The 24,959-nt window shown below is 37.2% G+C and overlaps 2 protein-coding genes across 2 annotated transcripts; one reads left to right on the plus strand and one right to left on the minus strand.

Annotated features, from left to right (window-relative positions):
• The first annotated feature begins 3,337 nt into the window (after positions 1-3,337).
• On the plus strand, positions 3,338-6,449 carry LOC127875339 (uncharacterized). Its single transcript, XM_052420335.1, has 2 exons — positions 3,338-3,807; positions 5,267-6,449. The coding sequence occupies exons 1-2, from the start codon at positions 3,428-3,430 to the stop codon at positions 6,321-6,323; spliced, it is 1,437 nt and encodes a 478-aa protein (XP_052276295.1). The 5' UTR covers positions 3,338-3,427; the 3' UTR covers positions 6,324-6,449.
• Positions 6,450-21,561: 15,112 nt separating this feature from the next.
• On the minus strand, positions 21,562-24,750 carry LOC127872407 (uncharacterized). The gene has a single exon (XM_052415738.1). The coding sequence runs from the start codon at positions 24,748-24,750 to the stop codon at positions 21,562-21,564; it is 3,189 nt and encodes a 1,062-aa protein (XP_052271698.1).
• Positions 24,751-24,959: the final 209 nt, after the last annotated feature.

Below are 24,959 nucleotides of genomic sequence, written 5' to 3' on the forward strand. Positions count from 1 at the left end.
ATTCTTGGATAAGTCAACCAACGCGATCAACAAAAAATTACGTCCAATGAATAACAATGATTTTATAGTATCACGTGAACATTGAACAAAATGCTCCAGATACGGGTAAGTGATGACTTTGAAATTTCACTTCAAGTGATGACTTTGAAAAATTTCACTTCAAGTTATTACTTTGAAAATTTCACTTCAATTGATGACTTTGAAAATTTCACTTCAAGTGATTACTTTGAAATTTCACTTCAAGTGATGACTTTGAACATTTCACTTTAAGTGATGACTTTGAAATTTCACGTTCAGTGATGCTTTAAAAAATATCCCTTCAAGTGATCACTTTAAATGTCACTTCAAGTCATGTCTTTGAAAATTTCACTTCAAGTAATGACTTTGAAAATTTCACTTCAAGTGATGACTTTGACAGTTTCACGAAGGATTTTTTCCGCAAAACAAACTCAGGTACTTCTTAACACACAAGAGAAATCCTTTCAGAAATCACAGACCGTTTCGATGCGGGAGACTTAACATATGATCCTTGCTTTGGGAAAATGGGTCTTAATGCATGTACGTGAAGTGTCGTCCGCAGTCCGCACTGGCTAATTAGTAACGACACATTCCACATTTAGCCTCGTTCCGGAAAAAAGGGGCTTAGTGTTTGAGCGTAAATTGTTGTCACAGATTAGCCTGTGTAGCCCGCATAAGCTATTAAGGGAAGACACTTTCCTCATGAATCGGATGTTTTTTGTTAGGAGGGACTTCATAATAAAATACCATAAAAACTTGTTTTTGTGACTGAGTTTAAACAAAGTTCTCAGCAAATATTCAGAAACTTCCTAATAAGCCTGGGCGGACTTCACAAGCTAATCTGGGATGACAATTGTATGAAACTTTACGCAAACGCATTTAACACCATTTTCCAAGAGCACAGTTGATATATGTTTCTTATTGCAGGACGGCAGTGAGCTTGTCCAGGAAATTGAGAGAGACACATCGTCGCTTTATTGCTACAGTAGTGCTCTATCTCATTTTTTTCAAAAATGAGTTTTTTTATATCGATGTGTTCGTGAGAACGAGATCTTTAATATGACGTAATCGGATTCTATATTCAGTCGTCACAGAACACATTTTTCGATTCTACTTTGCTTTATCTCCCACATTTTAATAAGTGAGAAAATAAAGGTTAAACATTTAAATGCGTTTTTTTTCTGAATGAAAATGGTAGAAAGAGCACTAAATCAATCTAGTCTTTTTATTAACCAATTAAGCGGTTGCGCGAACCAAATTGTTAGCTGGGTTTATCACTTTAACATATTTTTAAGACCATGAAGCATTTTGATTAAACACTGTATTTTATACAGTTCTTGATTGTGGCGATTTTAAAAACCATGTTCAAACGCGAAACTAATCACGTATCAGCTGTGAAATGCATGTATAAAAGTGTGTACTTCTTTGATTTTATTTATACTAACATTTTGGAGGAATGACGGCCATTGTTGCAAACCGACGAAAACTCTGCTTATTATTGATGCGTTAAGGTTGATGCTTAAAGTGTTGTCACAGATTAACCTGTGCAGTTCGCACAGGCTAATCATGGATAATACTTTCCGCTTTTATGGTAGTTTGTGTTTAACAGAAGTCTCTTCCTAGTGGTTAATCCACTTTACACCGAAATTGTTGACTCTGATAAGCCTGTGCAGACTCCACATGCTAATCCGGGACACTTCACAAACATGCATTAAGTAAATTGTGTTTCCAAAAATGGGTCCAAAAGTTTATTGTCTACACTTTTTATCTTGCCTCAATTTAAACTGTAAATAATTGTTTCGTGTGTATTGATGTATTGTATAAGTGTGTTTGTCTTTCTTTTAATAGTTTTATATTTCCATGTTATTTTGTCCCCAGATTGATACACATAAACGATCTTTAATAAATTTGAGCCTTCTTTATTATTGTCTATAATATTTAGTAAAGATCGAATATGTATACAGTGTTAATAAAATCCGGGCTTTAATATTGCATATATTTTTTTTAATAGTATTCTTTTTTAAATAAGCATATTTTCACCTGCATGTCACTGTAGCCAGACATAAAATCACATCCTTTAATTTATCATACAAAATTTTATTCAAAGAATAATGTTCACGCAGTCTGTCTAAGAAATTATTATCTCGTTCATTAAAATGTTACAGGGCAGAAGAAATAGCTTGTCTTTGTGACTGAGTTTAAACAAAGTTCTCAGTAAATATTCAAAAACTTCTTGAATGTAAACAATGTCAGCCCCTACAATGACACCATAGGGGTCAGAATAGTTGCCCGGGTCCTTTGTCCAATCCAAAACACGAATCTTTGTTCTGATTGAATTTTCAGGAAAGTTTTGAGAAATCTGTTTATCTCAGATAGTCTAAAACCTCACGGTGGGTTATCTTCACATGGCTGCCTGAAAACGCAAACCACTGCAGTATTTTTTAAAATGCTGTAATCACTAAAGTTACTGTATTCCAAAAAAATGTATATAGACGTATACAATAAATAACTTTAAAAAAAATCTCTGACACTGCAAGACATGGTGTGTGTGGGTTTCCTTTACTGGAATGTTCAAATCAGGCCCCTGGGATCAAAACTAACTAGGCATGAGGGGACACGTGTTATATGGACTTATATAGTAAACCACTTAATAATGTTCTAAATATTTTAATTTATTCAAACATTGTTTTAAACCATACGAAATCTGTGTCACAGAGTAAAAATCTTGGTAAAAAACAACATAGTCAGCACATAACAGTTTATACCTGCGTGTCTCAGGTGAGCTGAATTATTGTTTTCTATATAGTTCGTCCTATTAAACCTAACTACCGATGTTTTCAGACAAATGGGTATGAGGTGGAATATTTCAGGCGTGACAAAGACAGTTTTATTGATTTTCAATTTATCATTTACTTAATAAAATTGTCTCTAAACGAAATGCTTATTTGTGAAAATTACATTCATTACAGTTAGATTGAAGGCCTATATAGGCTTTCAAGTGGTATACTGTTTAACATGCTTCATATTTTACCCATGTAATCGATGCTACTTAAAGCAATTTTTCTTCTTGCTTTATTGATTAAACGCAGCCTCGAGTTGAAATATTTCCTTTTGTATACCCAAGTAAACCAATGGCAAACTCAGGTTTAACCATGTGGTTTTATCTAACCATACGATTCACAGATTACATAGTTACTTTGTTTACTTAAGTTTAAACCTTCAAACAAACAGGAGTTTTATATTGTAATGTTATGCATAGCTTGTTTACGGGCTTTGGACAATTGGATGGGCGAGATTTGTTGAGCTGTTTAATTTAGCTGACAATCATTTAGAGGTACTAACATATTTAAGTTGAATCAAAGGTAAAGGGATCCTAAGCTGCCGTGTTTGTGAAATTTAATTTAGTAAAATGGCAACCTTTTCACAATCCTCCATAGACAAGGGATCTGACATTACAAAAAGCTTTTCACAATCCACCATTGACAAGGGATCTGACATTCTCCAAGACTTCTTGTGCTCGACCTGCGAAGAAAAACAACTGGATAAAATGGCTGATATCTACTGTGAATCTTGTGTGAAGTTTTACTGTGGAGAATGTGTTAACATGCACAACAAGTTGTTTACAAAACATACCCCCTATGGAAGAGGAGCTATGAAGAAATGGCCAGTGGCCAAGAAGGTTGAAGATTTTCTTCTGAAATGTGATGTCCATAAAGAAGAAAGCCTGAAAATGTATTGTGATGAACACAGTGAGCTGTGCTGCACAAATTGTGCATTCCTTAATCACAGGTATATTAATATATTGTTTCTTCATTTTAATTATTGAAAAAACACTAACATTACAAAAATGCAGGGTTTTTAATCTTTGTTGCAAGAAGGTAACATCATAAGCAAAATCATTTTATGCCCCCGAAGGAGGGCATATAGTGATTAGACTGTCCGTCTTTCCGTCACACTTTGCGTTTATGTTTCGACAAATGCTCATAACTTCTATGTCACTTGAGATATAACCTTCATATTTGGTGTGCATGTGTATATGGACAAGGCCTTTCCATACGCACAAAAAAATTTACCCCTGTGACCTTGATCTTGAACTTAGGGTCCGGGTGTAAGTTTCGAAATCTGCGTAAAAAATTTACATCTGTGACCTTGATCTTGAACTTTGTGTCCGCGTTAAGGTTTCGAAATCTGCGTTAAGTTTTCGAAAATTGCTCATTACTTCTATGTCCCTTGAGATATAACCTTCATGTTTTGTATGCATGTGTATATGGACAAGGCCTTTCCAAACCCATACACATTTTGACCCCTGTGACCTTGACCTTGATCTTAGCGTCCGCGTTTAGGTTTCGAAATCTGCGTTTCGGTTTCGAAAAATAAGCATAACTTCTATCAAAGCGTTTATAGGGGGCATATGTCATCCTATGGTGACAGCTCTTGTTTATAATATCAATGAAATATTTTTTATTTATTTCAAGAAACTATTAACTTTTGCATGTACAGTAATTATAAATAGAAGACTGCAGTTTAAAGCCATCTTAGTAAATCACTAAATGGGGCTTTGAATACCTCCAGTAATATAACTGATGAAATAAATACTTAGGTTTTAGATTTCAATATATAAATGTTTGTATATATATATATATATATATATATATATATATATATATATATATATATATATATATATATATATATATATATATATATATATATATATATATATATATAGTGCCAGTTACGCGGTCTCGGTAGTTTTCAGACTATACTTACGAGGTCAGTATTAAAAACGGGGTCAGTATACAACCCGTTCTAGGCACATTTAATTAATATGAGGGGGTGTAGGGGAGGTAATTCAATCAAATGTCAAATCGAAAACAACAATCACGTCTGAAATTGAAATTGTACATACCTCGCAATTAATGTCGCTATATATTTTCTTGTATAAGACGTTAAATAAATGATGTATTTATATATAATAATATATTAGGTACACTTATATATCTTAATTTGTGTTAATATCGGATTAAAAAATGGGTATGGAGATACAACCCCATGACCTATTTCTAAATCAGAGACCCTGTAACTGGCCATATGTGTGAATATATTGCTGGACTCTTAATGCTGCACTCTATAATCAATCTCATTCTGATGTTGCCAAAGTACTTAAAGATTCCCATGCCAAAGCTTTAAAGAAAGTATTTAAGTATTTAATATAGTTTACAGTGTTTTTAATTCTCTTTTCTTTCAGACTCTGCCAAAAGGTAACTCTTATATCCGACAAAGTGAAAGGTCAGTCCACAGACCTTCAAAAACTGTCAGTTTCTATCAAAACTATTCTGGAAGAAATAAAAAAAAATCAAGACAACCAAGAGGCTAGCATTCAATATGTTCAAAGTTCATATGATGAGCAGTTATACACGATACAGGAAACTCGCCAAAAAATAAATTCAGCCTTAGACACAATTGAACAGAAAACACTGAAGGAAATGAAAGATACTCTGACCAAACTACAAGCCTCTTCCAAAATTGCTGTTGACAAATGTATCAGGCTTCGGGATGAATTGCAACAACTTCGAGACGCAGTACAGGGTATAAGTGATAAAAGCAAAGCGGAACTATCCTTCATAGCCACCAGGAAATGCAAGGATAAAATACAGCAGTCTAAAACCGTTCTGAAGGAGAATTCTCTTCAGACTAACGTTTTAATAACATTCCAGCCTAACGATGAAATTGTACAGTACTTGTCCACACTGTCAGGTTTTGGCAGGATAGAGCACAGTACCCAGACATTGAATGTACAAGAGGATCCAAACAAGGTGTTCACTGTACAGGGGAAGTCTGAACACAATGTGAGAACATCAAGTGATTCAGATGTATGCAGCATCTGTGCCATTTGTGTTCTCCCAGACAAACAGGTCCTTGTTGCAGACGTGGATAATAAGAAAGTCAAGCTGCTTGACGAGCAGTACAAGATAGTAAGCCATTGTAGTTTGACTTTGTTTACGCAGGACATGTGTCAAATATTGCCCAATGAGGTGGCTGTGACCTTGAATGATGAAAAGAATAACAAACATGAGGTCCAGTTTATCGCAGTCAACAACAGGCAGCTTGTGAAAGAAAACAATCTTAAGTTTCGACATACATGTAGAGGTATTGCCTTCCACCAGGGAGACCTTTATATTACGTCAAGGACTGCACTTTACAAGTACACATTGAGTGGAACACTTGTCAGTAAGATGTATGAGGATACATCAGACCAGAGAACAGGTAAGAATCATATCGTTAGGAATATGTTGAATAAATAGATTTAGAATGAATCATCAGTTTAGTATTCCAGCCGCAGTGAAGAATACAATATCAATTCATGTTCAGTTCATTAACTGTTTGACATGTTTATAAATAAACACTGCGTGTTTTCATTGACTGTTCGCAACCTGGCCCATAGTCACGAAATCCTTCTTAATTTTGAAGAATAGAAAATAGTCATCAATAACAATACCTCATAGTGTGCATATATACAGTATTAAAATGATGCATGTATCATTTAAATATTGTTCTAAAGAAAAAATATAAATAAAAATGTTAGTGTTAAATGACGTGCTAGACTTGACTTTCAAGACGTTTTAGTAAATTAAAGCTCTAAGAATTTTCTGTATGTTTAGACTTAAGTCTAATATATTGGTGGTGAAAACAGACCCGATAGAATATGGTTTTAGGTGTATTTAAAATTTTCAAAAATAAGGTTTGCAATTGTAATTTAAATGGTTGTCTTTTGTAACTGATGAAGAAACTAGATATAATATTTAAATTTCAGCAATACAAATATTTCTAATAAATTTTGTATGATTGTCACTTAAAATATCTCGGTATATAGTGTCATTAATATTGTAGTCATGTGTAAATGTATCGATAACTACTACTGCATTAAGTTACACCACCTGACACATCCCTGTGCATATTGCAGTACAATTATTTTATTCTATGTTGTTGTGGAAGAATTTAATTCTTTAAGCATGAGTCACATACCTACATGTCAAACATTGAGAGAACATAAAAGAACATAAAACACTGGAACTTCCTGCCAAACCGAAATATTGATTTTGATTTGGCTGTATACAGATCTTAATAATATGTTGCATCTGGTATTTAACAGCACATTGTTAATATGGTTTTATTGATAATTGTTTTTACTACTATACATATTGAACATCTTGGTGTTTCTCTGTTTTTCAGTAAACAGTTGTGCTGTGAGTCCCACAGGAGACAAGTTGTACATCACTAACAACTCCCACCACAAGCTCCTCACCCTGGCCATGGATGGTTCAGTCCTGACCACCTTCACCGACCCTGCACTACAAGCCCCATATGGTGTACACGTGACACCTACAGGCCAAGTGCTGGTCAGTGGATGGAGGTCGGTCACTATCCTACAGGTGGACGATGAGGGCAGAAGGAAGCTGGCCACTCTTATTACAAAGGAGGATGGAATGGAGGGCCCAGCGTCAGTCTGCTACAACAGACACACTGCCTCCATCATTGTTGGACTTGTTATAAACAACAGCATCCTGGTTTTCAAAGTACAATAGTATGTTTTAGGTTTTAACATGCATAATTAGTGTTGTATTATTCAGATAATTTAAATTTGCCATGTGTATGTGTTGTTGTACAGTTGGAACTTTGTGATATGATACTATTACAATGTTAGTAATATTGTCATTTATACTTCGAATAAAAGAGTTTATGATTGTGAACATTATAACTGATCTATAATTCATTATATTATTACATATATAACAAGTTTATGTATTACTTTTTCACTTAACAAGTTGGCATGATTTTAGTTCATAAAATAATTTATGTTATTTACAAAACATCAAAATCACTCTCTTTTTATGTATATAGGCTGTCATTTCTTGAACATAGATACCAAACACATTTATTGAAGATTACTTGATATACTTGCTTTGAAGTATGATGAAAAGCTGTGTTTCCTTGTCTGAAAACACTTTCCTTTATTAACTGATAATTACATTTTTTCAGTGTCGCTGTTTAACTCAGGTTCGATCTTAATTAATATCCAAGTAAAGATTTAAATATTTTCTGTCAGTAGACCTAAATAAATAAATGTTAATTTAGCATCGGATATTATTAAATTATAGACATGCAGCATTGCATTTTGCAATAATGGGCTAGATTGAACTTTACCGGTACGCAGTTGTTTACCACCACCGACAAAGCGGGGGTTTGGTGGCGGTAGCCCCCGATACTAAAGAAATATATAGGATAAAAGGATTATAAGGTGTTGCGTTAGTTGTTATGTGTTAGGTGTTAAGGGTTAGGGTAAGGGTACGCTGTTTGATGTTAAGTGTTGCGTACCGGTAAAGTTCCATCGTCCACAATAATGTAAACCCAAGTGTACAAAGTGAAGCATATCTGCTATTTGATCAAGACATGTTAAGCAGCTACACCAGTTTGACACTTAACTGTCAATATCACTACATTTTGTGTGTTCCCCTTTATATTTGTCAGAGCATTTCTTCTTCCAAACACATATAAAACAATGAGTATTACACATGTATTTAATTCGGTGCACTAGGATATATTATAGCAAGTTTTTCTTCGTCACTATTACCTACCCTGATAAACATGTACTTAAGAAAATTCATGTACTTTTTATGTCCCCCACCACTATAGTGGGGGACATATTGTTTTTGCCCTGTCTGTTGGTTTGTTTGTTTGTTTATTTGTTTGTTTGTTTGTGCAAACTTTAACATTTTCACTAAATTTTGCAATATTCAATATAGCAATTTCATATTTGGCATGCATGTGTATCTCATGGAGCTGCACATTTTCAGTTGTGAAAGGTCAAGGTCATCTTTCAAGGTCAAAGGTCAAATATAAGGGTAAAAATCGCTCATTTAATGCGGACTTTTGCAATATTGAAGATAGCAAATTGATATTTGGCATGCATGTGTGTCTCATGGAGCTGCACATTTTGTGTGGTGAAAGGTCAAGGTCATCCTTCAAGGTCAAAGGTCAAATATATGGGGACATCTTGTTTCACAAACACATCGCTTGTTTGTAATTGACATTCAACAAATTTAAAGTAATGAGTTTTACATAAGCCAGCATTACAACAGTACAATCGTAACATCTCCGTAAAAGCAATAAATTCCGTGTCCTGTAATTCACGACATGCTTTGTTGTTAAAATCACACAGTAAAATGGTTTGTGTGGTCTAAGGGGTTAGTTTATTATTTCTCAATTTAGAGGACACACATTTTCTAATCATTTATCTTTTCCTAAAAATATTGTATTTATTGTTGTTATTCCTTTATTTGACATCCATCCCATATTTCATACGAATATTTGAAAAAAATAAACACATATTGTATAACAGGCGTTACAGTATGAACACATGTGTTTGTAACAAAAACCTTAAAGATAAAGTTTGTGCAACTTATTTAGTTTATACTTATGTTGCAATTGGTAATTGTTTTAAATTGCTCTTCTTTGTATAAAATTAAATAGTTGCAAGACATTTTAGAGCTACCAATAATTACAACCAGTTTAATATATTGAAAAATTAGATGTTTATCTCTCATGATTACTTGTATAGAGATTTCATAATGTGCAGAAATTGTGTTGTTGTTTTTTTATTTTTATTCATTATATGAACACCTTATTTTAACACTGTACTTTTATTTGGATTTGCTTTATGCTTGATCCTGTTCATCCATAGCACTTTAGATTGTTCATGATAAATTACTCACGATAGCATAGCCAGAACATTGATTGATAAGTATAATGATATACATTTCTGGGGACCGTTTCAATAAACATCGCAGAACACATTTACGATACGATACATTTTTCAAAGATACATAATTGCTGAAGTCCATATCATATGATTATAAATTTTCAGTACTTAATTAATTACATTGGCATCCCAAGCGCCGTATCTATTTGATGAGCATGGCGAGCTAGTTTGTCTACTTATTAAGATTACAAAATTCTATCGTAATTTAAAATTGTCGTACGATCGTTTATAAAACGGCCCCCTGGAATCTAGATTTTCAATATTCATTATATTTTTTTTAGCTCACCTGATTGCTCAGGTGAGCTTTTGTGACCGGTCTTTGTCCGTCGTATGTCCGTCCGCCCGTAAACATTTGCTCGTAAACACTCTAGAGGCCACATTTCTTGTCCCATCTTCATGAAACTTGGTCAGAAGCTTTGTCCCAATGAAATCTCGGCCAAGTTCGAAACTAGGTAGTGCCTGGTCAAAAACTAGGTAAAAAGGTCCCAAAAAAAGAAAAACCTTGTAAACACTGTAGGACTCACATTTCATGCCCAATCTTCATGTTACTTTTTCAAAATGTTTGTCTTAATGATATCTTGGTTGAATTCAAAAGTGGTTCCGATCCGTTGAAAAACATGGCCGCCAGTGGGCGGGGCAGTTTTCCTTATTTGGCTATAGAGAAACCTTGTAAACACTTGAAAAGTCACATTTTTTGCCCAATCATCATGAAAGTTGGTGAAAACATTGGTTTAATTGATGTCTCGGACGAGTTCGTAAATGGTCGAGATCGGTTAAAAAACATGGCCGCCAGTGGACGGGGACATTTTTCTCTATATGTATAAAGTGGCAGTTTTCCCTATTTGGCTATAGAGAAACCTTGTAAACACTCTAGAAGTCACAATTTTTGCCCAATCATCATGAAAGTTGGTCAAAACATTGGTTTTATTGATATCTCGAACTAGTTTGAAAATGGTCGGGATCGGTGAAAAAACATGGCCGCCTGTGGGCGGGGCATTTTTCTCAATATGTATATATTGAAAACATGTGAACACAGTAGAAGTCACATTTTTGGCCCAATTTTCATGATATTTGCTCAGAACATTTGTTTCCTTGATACGAGAGTTGAGTTTGAAAATGGTTCCGGTCAGTTGAATAACATGGCTGCTGGGAGGGGGGCAGTTTTCTCATTATGCCCCCCCTTTCGAAGAAGAGGGGGTATATTGTTTTGCTCATGTCGGTCCGTCCGTCCACCAGATGGTTTCCGGATGATAACTCAAGAGCGCTTATGCCAAGGATCAGAAAACTTCAAAGGTACATTGATCATGACTCGCAGATAACCCCTTTTGAATTTCAGGTCACTAGGTCAAAGGTCAAGGTCACGATGACCCGAAATAGTAAAATGGTTTCCGAATGATAACTCAAGAATGCTTATGCTTAGGATCATGAAACTTCATAGATACATTGATCATGACTCGCAAATGACCCCTATTGATTTTCAGGTCACAAGGTCAAAGGTAAAGGTCACAGTGACTCAATGCAGTAAAATGGTTTCCGGATGATAACTCAAGAACGCGTATGCCTAGGATCATGAAACTTCATAGATACATTGATCATGACTCGCAGATAACCCGTATTAATTTTCAGGTCACTAGATCAAAGGTCAAGGTCACGATGACCCGAAATAGTAAAATGGTTTCCGGATAATAACTCAAGAACGCTTAGGCCTAGGATAATGAAACTTCATAGGTACATTGATCATGAGTCGCAGATGACCCCTATTAATTTTTAGGTCACTAGGTCAAGGTCACGGTGACCCGAAATAGTAAAATGGTTTTCAGATGATAACTCAAGAACGCTTATTCCTAGGATCATGAAACTTCATAGGTACCTTGATCATGACTCGTAGATGACCCCTATAGATTTTCAGGTCACTAGGTCAAAGGTCAAGGTCACGATGACCCGAAATAGTAAAATGGTTTTCGGATAACTCAAGAGCGCTTATGCCTAGGATCATGAAACTTCATAGGTACATTGATCATGACTCGTAGATGGCACCTAATGATTTTCACATCACTAAGTCAAAGGTCAAGGTCTCAGTGACCCAAAGCAGTAAAATGGTTTCCGGATGATAACTCAAGAACGCTTATGCCTATGATCATGAAACTCCAAAGATACATTGATCATGACTCGCAGATAATCCCTATTTATTTTCAGGTCACTAGGTCAAAGGTCAACGTCACGATGACCCGAAATAGTAAAATGGTTTCCGGATGAAAACTCAAGAACGCTTAGGCCTAGGAACATGAAACTTCATAGGTACATTGATCATGACTCGCAGATGACCCCTTTTCATTTTCAGGTCACTAGGTCAAAGGTCAAGGTCGTGGTGACCCGAAATAGTAAAATGGTTTCCGGATGATAACTCAAGAACGCTTATGCCTAGGATAATGAAACTTCATAGGTACATTGATCATGACTCGCAGATAACCCCTATTGATTTTGAGGTCACTAGGTCAAAGGTCAAGGTCACGGTGACCCGAAATAGTAAAATGGTTTCCAGATGATTACTCAAGAACGCTTATGCCTAGGATCATGAAACTTCATAGTTACCTTGATCATGACTCTTAGATGACCGCTAATGTTTTTCATGTTACTAGGTCAAAGGTCAAGGTCACGATGACCTGAAATAGTAAAATGGTTTTTGGATGATAACTCAAAAGCGCTTATGCCTAGGATCATGAAACTTCATAGGTACATTGATCATGACTTGCAGATGACCCCTATTGATTTTCAGGTCACTAGGTCAAAGGTCAAGGTCACGGTGACCTGAAATAGTAAAATGGTTTCTGGATGATAACACAAGAACGCTTATGCCTAGGATCATGAAACTTCAAAGATACATTGATCATGACTCGCAGATAACCCCTTTTGATTTTCAGGTCACTTGGTCAAAGGTCAAGGTCACGGTGACCTGAAATAGTAAAATGGTTTCTGGATGATAACTCAAGAACGCTTATGCCTAGGATCATGAAACTTCATATGTACAATGATCATGACTCGCAGATGACCCCAATTTAATTTTCAGGTCACTAGGTCAAAGGTCATGGTGACCCGAAATAGTAAAATGGTTTTCAGATGATAACTCAAGAACGCTTATTCCTAGGATCATGAAACTTCATAGGTACCTTGATCATGACTCGTAGATGACCCCTATAGATTTTCAGTTCACTAGGTCAAAGGTCAAGGTCACGATGACCCGAAATAGTAAAATGGTTTTCGGATAACTCAAGAGCGCTTATGCCTAGGATCATGAAACTTCATAGGTACATTGATCATGACTTGCAGATGACCCCTATTGATTGTCAGGTCACTAGGTCAAAGGTCAAGGTCACGGTGACCTGAAATAGTAAAATGGTTTCTGGATGATAACACAAGAACGCTTATGCCTAGGATCATGAAACTTCATAGATACATGTACATTGATCATGACTCGCAGATAACCCCTTTTGATTTTCAGGTCACTCGGTCAAAGGTCAAGGTCACGGTGACCTGAAATAGTAAAATGGTTTCTGGATGATAACTCAAGAACGCTTATGCCTAGGATCATGTAACTTCATATGTACAATGATCATGACTCGCAGATGACCCCAATTTAATTTTCAGGTCACTAGGTCAAAGGTCACGGTGACCCGAAATAGTAAAATGGTTTTCAGATGATAACTCAAGAACGCTTATTCCTAGGATTATGAAACTTCATAGGTACCTTGATCATGACTCGTAGATGACCCCTATAGATTTTCAGTTCACTAGGTCAAAGGTCAAGGTCACGATGACCCGAAATAGTAAAATGGTTTTCGGATAACTCAAGAGCGCTTATGCCTAGGATCATGAAACTTCATAGGTACATTGATCATGACTTGCAGATGACCCCAATTGATTGTCAGGTCACTAGGTCAAAGGTCAAGGTCACGGAGACCTGAAATAGTAAAATGGTTTCTGGATGATAACACAAGAACGCTTATGCCTAGGATCATGAAACTTCATAGATGCATGTACATTGATCATGACTCGCAGATAACCCCTTTTGATTTTCAGGTCACTCGGTCAAAGGTCAAGGTCACGGTGACCTGAAATAGTAAAATGGTTTCTGGATGATAACTCAAGAACGCTTATGCCTAGGATCATGTAACTTCATATGTACAATGATCATGACTCGCAGATGACTCCAATTTATTTTCAGGTCACTCGGTCAAAGGTCAAGGTCACGGTGACCCGAAATAGTAAAATGGTTTCCAGATGATAACTCAAGAACGCTTATGCCTATGATCATGAAACTTCATAGGTACCTTGATCATGACTCGTAGATGACCCCTATAGATTTTCAGGTCACTAGGTCGAGGGTCAAGGTCACGGTGACCTGAAATAGTAAAATGGTTTCTGGATGATAACTCAAGAACGCTTATGCCTAGGTTCATGAAACTTCATATGTACAATGATCATGACTCGCTGATGACCCCTATTGATTTTCAGGTCACTAGGTCGAGGGTCAAGGTCAAGATGACCTGAAATAGTAAAATGGTTTCTGGATGATAACTCAAGAAAGCTTATGCCTAGGTTCATGAAACTTCATAGGTATATTGATCATGACTCGCAGATGACCCCTATTGATTATCAGGTCACTTGGTCAAGGTCACAGTGCCAAAAAACGTATTCACACAATGGCTGTCAAGGTCACGGTGACTCAACTTTGAAAAATGGTTTCCGGATGATAAATCAAGAATGCTTACGCCTAGGATCATGAAACTTCATAGGTACATTGATCATGACTCGCAGATGAATTAATGATGAAACTTGACCAGGATGTTTGTCTGAACAATATCTAGGTCAAGTTTAACATTTGGTAAAGATTCAATGAACCGACTCCTCTTAGGTGAGCGAACTATGGCCATCTTGGCCCTCTTGTTTAATTTATTTTAGTCCTTGTACAGAAAAAGTAAGACAATTAAATAGTGTTTCTATTTACTGTCAAGCTTGAATAAATTGTTGATTTTTTTCATATGAGCATTTAAAATAGTTTTCTAAATTGTTTAGTTAAGTCACATGTTAAAACATGCTTTTACCTAAAATCATATATATGAAAATGTTTGCTGTTAAAAGAATATAATTATTAAGCTAAACTATCAGCATTATTTATTATTTAAAGTCAAATATATAGTATTTAAATACAATTAACATGCGTTGAAACACCGTATTATGAATATTAGGATTACAACTTTGATTGTTTACATTTTGTTCATGTCTTCATCTAAAACTGTTCATTTCATGTTCTTGATGTATTCATGTAAGAGTCTGTCTGTACTTTAAGTATAATAGACACCTTGTCCCGACTTTTTTCATTAACATGGATGGTGTCATTTACATTAACAGTACATTCCAACCTGACTTAGCGGTCACCCTAGAACAGCGGTCACCCAAATACAGTGGACAATATAATTCCCGGCGATGAAAATCATTCTATATTACACTTTAGTATTGGCTTAAGCGGTCAATGGTCAAAATCGAGAACCATTTTTCAAAGCGGTCATGTGGCAGTCATTTCGAGATTAGAAGAGTAAATCAATCTGCGATGTAGTCTCTTACCTTTGAAGTTAAAGCGTCTTTTTATGCATCTACTTTGCGATTAAAGAATCTGATTGCGATAACTGCCTGTGAAATGATAAAATGCGGCCAACTAAGAGAAAACAAAAACTAGGATATTTTTTGGCATGGCATGGTTTCTGGGATTATTATCAGCGTGTGAACTTGCCCACTTTCATATTTTTGTTCACATGTATTTTTACACAACTTAAGTTATGGCCCCTTGTGTTGCGCATAACTTTATAAGTATCGCTCTAGTTCTAAAACTTTACAATCCTTTTAATCAGAACATTGACTTGTGCACCACCATCGCTTGCATTGGATCGGTTAATAACATCAAAGTTGTGGCTCATTTTTATTTAAAAAATTACATTTTTAACATATGTCGCCCATAACTGAACAAGTATTGCTACCACAGAGCTTAATTTTCAAAAGTATATTAACCAGCATGTAATGGTGAAAAATGCCATAATCTGGTTGATATATTTTCTACACAACCAGATTTATGGCCCTATTTTAACAAAAAAAAAAATATTTTTTTTAACATGTGCCGGATGTTACTCAAAAAGTCTAGTGGGCTATTATTTTATTAACATATTATCCAGCGTATGAACTTCGGCAACTCCATTATCATTCATTTTGTAACAATATATGTGGAGTTTTCCGACAAAAACAGGATGTTGTGGGCATCTATTTCCTACTATGACATTTTTAGTTGCTCAAGCTTCATGAAAATTGCCAAGATCAATTCAGTTCCCTCACGTATCAGGTGAGAAATTTAGGGCTATGGCCCAATTGTTTCCAAATTTGTAAAAAATCAAGCAGAGCTAGTTTTGCATGACTGCTCTGATTGAGTCAGAGTCGGAGTCAAAAGTCAATTATATCATTTTTACTTTAAATCCCCCCTGTCTCTTATTAGAGTAGATCAGCGTCAGTTACTTGACTTAGTATGTGGACTTTGGATCCACCTTATCAAGGAAATTGGTAGCCCTACTTACCTTGTATTTGAAATGAAATACTGTTGAAAATCGTAACAAATCTAAATAAAATAATACTATGACGCCTTGTAATTTAATTTAATTTAATTGACTCCTGTATGATCATTTACACAACATATGTATCATAGTATAATAATTAAAGTGTGTTTCATTTTGCCATTTGGGATCGAATGGGGCCGGGCCCTTTGGATTGAGAAAAAAAGTGTATAAAATTTGTGTCAAAAAGGCCGCCATAACATTATTGCAAAATTGGTTGTTTCAATGTATAATCCGCACCAACTTTTAAATTTAGGTCTATAAAACTTAGCGTAATTGTAAGTAAAGTAACTATATGGAATTACACAGTATGTGTATAAATGATAAATTATAATCTATGTATATCCTGGTAATACGTGAAGTTAGAAACCACAAGACATCAAATTGATAAATTGTTTATTCAAATTTTAACAAAATCAGTAATGATTATAAAAAAACATCAACATCAAATAAAGATTAATACATAACAAATCATTACTAAGATTCATCTATTGAGCTCTGGGAAAACAAGACTTAATGCATGTTTGTAAAGTGTCGTCCAAGATAAGCCTATGCAGTCCACACAGGCTTATCTGGGACTACACTTTCCGTTTAAACTTTATTTTCAGTTAGAAGAGACTTCCTTTAAACAAAACTATACCAGCAAAATGTGGTCCCAGATTATCCTGTGCAGACTGCACAGGCTAACCTGGGATGACACTTTTAGCACATATACTTCCATTAAGCAAATCCATAAAAACGAAAATGTGGTCCCTGATTATCCTGTGTTGACTGCACAGGCTAACCTGGGATGACACTTTTAGCACATAGATTTCTTTTAAATCAAATCCATAAAAACGAAAATGTGGTCTCTGATTTTCCTGTGTTGACTGCACAGGCTAATCTGGGATGACACTTTAAGCACATGTATTCAGCTTATTTTTCCCAGAACGAGGCTCAATTTCTCCTTATATGCCCGAAATCACCATCACTGGTTAGAATGAGCATAAAAGGTAATCAATGGTTAGAATTAGGATAACAGGTAATCAATGGTTATAATTAGCATAAAATGTAATCAATGGTTAGAATTAGCATAAAATGTAATCAATAGTTAGAATTAGCATAAAAGGTAATCAATGGTTAGAAGTAGCATAAAAGTTAAACAATGGTTAGAATTAGCATAAAAGGTAATCAATGATTATAATTAGCATAAAAGGTAATCAATGGTTAGAATGAGCATAAAAGGTAATCCATGGTTAGAATTAGCATAAAATGTTACCAATGGTATGAATAAGCATAAAATGTAATCAATGGTTAGAATTAACATAAAATGTAATCAATGGTTATAATTAGCATAAAAGGTAAAAAATGGTTAGAATAAGCATAAAATGTAATCAATTGTTAAAATTAGCATTAAAGGTTATCAATGGTTTAAATTAGCATAAAATGTAATCAATGATTAGAATAAGTATAACTAGTAATCATTAGTTAGAATTAGCATAAAAAGGTTCTTATTCACAGATTTCGTATTTTTTAAACACACCGTTACCCAGTAAATATATATAGTGCAAAACATACAGAACTAGATATTTTCAATGTGCATACAGAGCATACTGTAAAATCATTTACCTTTGTTGGCGTGAATTTTCGTGTTGTTTTTCTAACAAATGACTTTCCAGGACACATAATTTCTTGTATTTCTCATATTTGACAAAAATTAGGTATTTGTTCTGTAATTTTTGGATATGTTTGTGTTAAATTCATGGATAGGTTGAACGCATACTAACAGTATCATGTGAATATTGAACACAATGCGTCATAGAAGAGATACTTTTGAAAATTTCTCTTTAAGTGATGACTTTAAAACTTCAACTTTCAGTGACGACTTTGACAATTTAACATAAGAATTTCCTACAAAGCACACTCAGGAACTCTTAACACACAAGAGATTGCCTTATAGAAATCACAGAACTTTTCGCTGAGCGAGATTTAACAAATTACACTTTCTCTGGGAAAACAGGGCTTAACGCATGTGCCGAAAGTGTCGTCCCTGATTAGCCTTTGCCGACACTTTAACTTCACACTGGATTTGCATAAAGAAGAGACTTGTTTTTAAACAAAAAAGTCCATTAAATTTGAACGTGTCGTTTCTGATAAGCCCGTGTGGACTGCACAGGCAAATCTGGGAAAACACTTTGAGCACATGCATTAAGCACCGTTTTCCCAGAGCGAGGCTCATATGAGAGACGGATGTTGTCCAACCTTCCTTTTCCAAAAGTAAAATCTTCCCACTTGCTTCTGACAACTTCATATTGAGATTTAACACAGCAGAGAGGGAGAGGGGGGTTGGAATAATTGTTGACGTCTCCATTTGTATCGCTTGCCCTTCATGAGCTGGATGTTGGAGCTAGCGTTATATGTGAGCAGGGCCTGGCTTTGAAGAAGTAGGGCCACACCAGTATCTGCAAACAGAGAATACATAATGTTGACTTGCTCTGGTAGTTCTCCATGAATGCTCTGAGCATTTATAAGTACATACGTACAGCTTAGAGTTCTTCTTGTTAACCCATGTTTTCATGTCAAAAAAATATGTGTCACGTTTGTCTATAAAATCGAGTTAAATCAACCAACACAATACCTGTTATTACCGATATCAATTTGCGAGTGAATTGTGGAGAAATTCTCAAAACAAAAACTTAATATAAAACCGTTATCAAACCGAAAGCCGAAGTTTTGAATTGCCGATTCAATCTACCATACGGATGTTCCGGAGATAGTCGGTATATTACGATTGGTAGATTAGACATGAGATCTATCTCGCCAAAGATTCCGGATATAGTCTATAGGGTATCTTCGAATTCGGAATTACTCGGAATATTCGGCTTTGTCCATTGCAAAAATATATACATTTAAAAGAACCGTTGACGAGTTTGAATCTTTGGATTAATATTAATATTATGCGAGCATAACATATCATGCAAGTTGTTTTTATTTGCGCAATATGGATATATTTACGATCTATTTGTGTTTATTTATGCGAGAAAATAGTTAGTACGGCTAATATTTCCGATTAAACTGCCGCCCGGATTCTAGGCGGCGAGTTTTATGGAAAATCGGGTTGTCAGTTGCAACTCCCAGCGACACGGAGGGTCAATAGCTGGGAGTTGTATTATTGCTCTGGGAAAATGGGGCTTAATGTATGTGCTTAAAGTATCGTCCAAGATTAAACTGTGAAATCTGCAGGGCTTAATGATTGTGCATAATTTTTACTCCCGTATTAGCCTGTGCAATGCGCACATAAAAAAGCAGGAAGTCCTGATAAGCACATGTATTTAGTCCCATTTTCACACAGCGCGACTCATATATGCTATAATTTACTACCTGGCATAAAATCGAACTCCTTAACGTTCAGTTTCTGTGAAATGGAAGTCCATGTGAGCAGAAACTGCATTATGTCATGCATTGTGAGACCATACGGATTAAGGCCTCGTTTTTTAAAAATCCTGAAACATTTTGAATACATGTTTATTATTTGTGAAGCATTCTTTGATTACCAGATTGGCAAATTCATTATCAATCATTTGCAATCAATTGTATAACAATCTGGAGTATAAGAATAACTTAAAAAGATTTTTCTATTTGACCACAAAGTCATGAGACTAGGTTCTCCTTTTTTAATAAACTAATTCAATAAACATAATTGTGTAAATCTCTAGTTAGGTATGCAGGAAAGATACCTGCACACAAAACAGTGTTTTTTTCTCACCATTTTGAGAATGAGATTCATAAATATTGCGTACTTTTAACTATAATTTAAAAATTCATGTTGTTAACTTGATGCTAACAAAAACTTAATTAAAACTAAAAGTGATATCAATATTATATTTTCTACAATTCAACGCATAGAGCTGGATTTGGAGATAAATAATATGTTTAGACTAATTATAAAAAATGTTCTTAGAAATTTGTATGACCCATTTGGGAAAATATATATACTTTTTTTTCCACCGGACCCAACTTTGAACAACAAAAAAACACTACAAAATATCAGTACAACACCTACTTCCAAACTTATGTGCTCAGCACAAAGAGTTCTTCAATTTTAAGTAGCATTGACCTTGATTTGACTGGCCAAAAAATGCCATTCCACACTAGGTCTGCTTGTTGTAAACAATCAAAAAGCACCACTTTTTGCCCAATCAGCATGTAGCTTGATGTGAACATTTTTTTATTGAAATATCAGCAGAATTGCAAAAATGTTTCTGGGTAAAAAGCATGGTAAGAAGCTACATTTGAGTCAAAAACGTCATTAAGATGCTCAAAATTGTGTAGTTCCTTCGGATCGCATTTTAGAGTCTTTTGCCCCCCGGTTTATAATTCAAGGGAAATGCAACATGGTTATCAAACGTGGCAGAGATATTCTGCCCACATAGATTGTCATCAAGTTTCATGATTATGCGATTTAAACCATGTAAAATATTCCGCTTACATCGTTTTCCTAGATACCGCCATTTTCCTGGACGCGACCCGCGGCATCTGTTTCTGAAATAGGCCCCGTTTTTATCACGGCAATTAAAAAAAAGAAATGATAATTTTCAATTTGACTAAAATTCCACTTGAACTAATATAAAATTTAGTGAAAGGAATACGTATTCAGATTTCTATATCAAAATTATATAGGAAAGTCCATGGATCCGGAATATGTAACTTATTCAAAGGTCACAGCTTTACATGATGTAACATGAGCCTTGTTTTAGTAAAACTTGGCTTAATGCCTCTTCATCAATTATTTTCCCATATTTAACTTTGCAGTCTACACAGGCTAATTTGGGACAACACGCTCAGCCTTAACTTGAAGAAACTTCCTTTAAAAGAAAAATACCCAAAAAGCTCAACCTGTTGTCCCTGAGTAGCCTATGTAAACTACACAGGCTTATCTGAGATGACAGTTTTCGATGTGTAGAATACAGATACTACTGCACAAACCACTGACTCATCAGCTGGGAACTGCCTATCATCAAGTGTTTCTATCCTTTAATCCCAGGACACTCTCCGGGCAGTGGATCCGTAGTGTTGGCCAAACACTACGGGTCAGTGGTTTAGCGTCCAGCTCTTCTCCTCTCGCATCATCCACAGCCAGTTGGATGCTTTTTCTGCAGCTTGTCCAAGTCTGCCTACAGCCCTCTTCCTGTCACCTCCCTTGATCCCAATGTTGCTGAGCATTCTCCATACTGATTGGGCTGGAAATCCTCTGCAACCTATTTCAACGGGGAACAGCCAGGCACTCCAACCGCGACTTTTACACTGTTCTTCTAGCTCAGTGTACTTTCCCATTTTCCGCTCGTAGGCCTCATCACACCTAGTCTCCCAGGGTACAGTGAGTTCTATCATCACCAGTTTCTTGTCCTTGGGAGACCATATAACTATGTCTGGTCTCTGTGTGGTATGGACTATGTCTGGGAATACCAGCTGTTTTCCTAGGTCGACCTTCATCTCCCAACGCTCTGATTCATCAAGGATAGATGTTGCTGCGGTTCTTGCCTTCTTGGCAGTTTGTCCTTCCTTGACGAATTTGATTGTTGGTATTGCCTTCTTGTTGGTAGGTCTTGTCTTCCTTCTCTCCCGCTCTAGTATGTCTGCTAGCTCCTTGAGGACTGTGTCGTGCCTCCATCTGTAGCGGCCTTGTGTTAGCGCTGTCTGGCAAGATGAGAGGGTGTGCTGCATGGTTCCTGGTTTGTTGCACAGCTGACACTTTGGGTCTTCCACTAACCCCCATCTGTGTAGATTGACTGGAGATGGCAGCAGATCATATACGGATCTCAGTAGGAATTTGAGTTGTAGTGGTTCGTAGTGCCAAATGTCTACCCATGTCAGGTGTCTTTCTGTGGTCTGCCATTGTGTCCATGCGCACTGCCCGCCCATCCCGACTGCTCTGGCGCGCCTGTCTTCCTCTTCTGAAAGCCTGATCTCATACTGGACCATTTGGCTTCTTTCTTTCTTACCGGCAGTGCTCCAGCGTTGTGGTTTTGAACTGCCCAGGCCTTGTCTTCCTATAGCTGTGGTGCCTTCGATGTCTTTGTGTCGTAGCCTGCTTTCTGCCTGGGCGACTGCCTGGCTTGCTGACCACTTTCGCCCTGTGCGTGTCTCGATGCCTGCCTTCCATATCATGTCATCTGATGACTCTTTGAGGGTTACCACCAGTCTTCCTTTGGCAACCTTGAACTCCTCAACTAGTGAGGTCATTGGGAGTTGAAGTTGGTTGGTTCTGCCATACAGTCCAATGCTGGTGAAACTAGGAGGGACACCAAGCCATCTCCGGAGATGCCGGTTGATCACTCTCTCGAATCCTTCTACAGTGGTTGTAGCTATCTCGTACAGCATAAGGGGCCACATAAGCCTAGGTAGTAACCCATGTTGGTAGAGCCATGCCTTAAACTTGCCCGGGAGTCCTGTCTGGTCTATAAGCTTCAGGCCATCTTGGAGCTGGTTTTTGACTCTAGTGATGTTATTAGTGTCCTTCAGGCTGGCGTCGTACCACTTGCCGAGGCACTTGACTGGACTGTCAATAATGGATGGAATGTCTTCCCCTTGCACCTGTAGAGTGAATCTTTTGGTGACCTTTCCCTTCTTGATAATCAGGCTCCTTGACTTCTTGGGTTTGAACTTCATTCGTGCCCATGTGACCGTGTCCTGTAGGGCTGTTAGTACCCAGCGGGCCTGTACATGTGTGGTGGTAGTGATGGTCAGGTCATCCATGAACCCCCTGCTGGATGGGAGGTGTATACCTGACGCTGTTTTTGGTCCTCTGGTTTCCCTCTTCGCGGCATTGATGATCAAGTTCATGCCCATCACGAATAGTACCACTGAGATGGTGCAGCCAGTTACTATCCCCTTCTCTAACCTCTGCCATGGCGTTGTCTGGTCACCGATTGAGAATCGAAGCTGTATGCCATCAAAGTAGCCATTTATGATACCCTGTATATGCTCTGGGATATGATAGTGCTTCATTGCTTCTTCAATAAGCTTGTGTGGTATGGAGCCATAGGCGTTGGCCAGGTCTAACCAGACGACTGTGAGGTCATTGGCGTTCACCTTTGCTTCACGGATGATCTGACTGATGGCACTGGAGTGTTCAATGCAGCCAGAGAAGCCCGGACCCCCCCCCCCTTTCTGTACTGATGTGTCAATGTACTGATTGGTTGTCAGGAACGTGGTCATTCGTCTTGCCAGGACAGCGAAGAATATTTTCCCCTCCACATTCAACAGTGAAATGGTTCGGAATTCGGTCACATGTTTGGAGCCCTTTTCCTTTGGAGTAAATATTCCCTCTGCCTGTTGCCAACAATCTGGGACTTTTCCTTTCCTCCATATCACCTTAAGTAGGGTCCATAGTCTTCGTAGTAGCATCGGGCACATCTTGTATACTTTATAGGGTATACCGTTTGGTCCTGGTGCGGAGCCGCTTCTTGCTTTCTTCACTACATCAGATACTTCCTTCATTGTGGGTTCTTTTATGTTTAGTGGAATTGTGGGTTCTGGGACTGGTTCAATTCTTGGACAGCTTCCTAATGGATTATCTCTTGCTGGATCGGAGTGTGTGTCCTTTAGATGCTGTTGTATCTCTTTCATACTGCTTTCAAGCTTCCCAGATTTTTCTTTGTCTAGGAGTCCTTTGGAAAACTTGTATGGATTGGCTATGAACTCAGCTCGCCTCTTGGCTCGCTTCTTCCGCTTGTCTCGGAGTTGTTCTGCCTTACGAAGATCGGTCAGTTTCTGTCTGAGTTCATCTCTAAGCTGCAGAAGTCCGGGTCTTTCCTCTATATTTGCTTTTTGGTAGGATTTCCTCAGTGACTTCAGCTCTTTCCTAATCTCTGTGATCTGTCGTTGTCTTCTATTTGGCTGTGCAGGGGTTCTGGTGGGTTTTCGTTTCACCTCACCAAATCGTTCTTTGCCGATAGAGTGGACAAGGTTGGTCAGAGACTTCAGTTTCTTCTCTACTGGCCCTTGGAGTGTTGTTTCCAGGATGGTGTTGAGGTCTTCATCAAACTGTTTCCACAGGTTCCTGTCACTTGTCTTGGGCCATGTAATTCTAACCTTCTGAGCTGCGGCATTAGTATTGGAAGCTGTATTTCGGGTGTTGTCCTGTGTGTCTGTGTTTGGCCTCAGGTCTTCTGGAGTACCTAAAAGCTCTAGAAGAGGGTCATCTTCATACGAAGATGTCGCTGACTTGCGAGACAATATCAGGATCTGCTGAATTGGTGCGTGGCTTCTCAGCTGCATAGAGGTCCCCAGTACTGTGGGTTGAGTCCTGACTAGGATCCTCCAACGTCTCACCAGATGTAAAATCTGAGCGTTGCCGCTGCCTTGCCGTGCTCCCGCATGCCGTTCTCCCTTGATGAATACGCAAGCCTCTAAGGTTCTTGCACACCTTTCCACATCTACACTTCACCTCTGCCTTTGTTCCGGTCAATGTCGATTGGACTAGCCGT

The sequence above is a fragment of the Dreissena polymorpha genome, chromosome 3 (genome assembly GCF_020536995.1).
Source record: "Dreissena polymorpha isolate Duluth1 chromosome 3, UMN_Dpol_1.0, whole genome shotgun sequence".
Lineage (NCBI taxonomy): Eukaryota > Metazoa > Mollusca > Bivalvia > Myida > Dreissenidae > Dreissena > Dreissena polymorpha.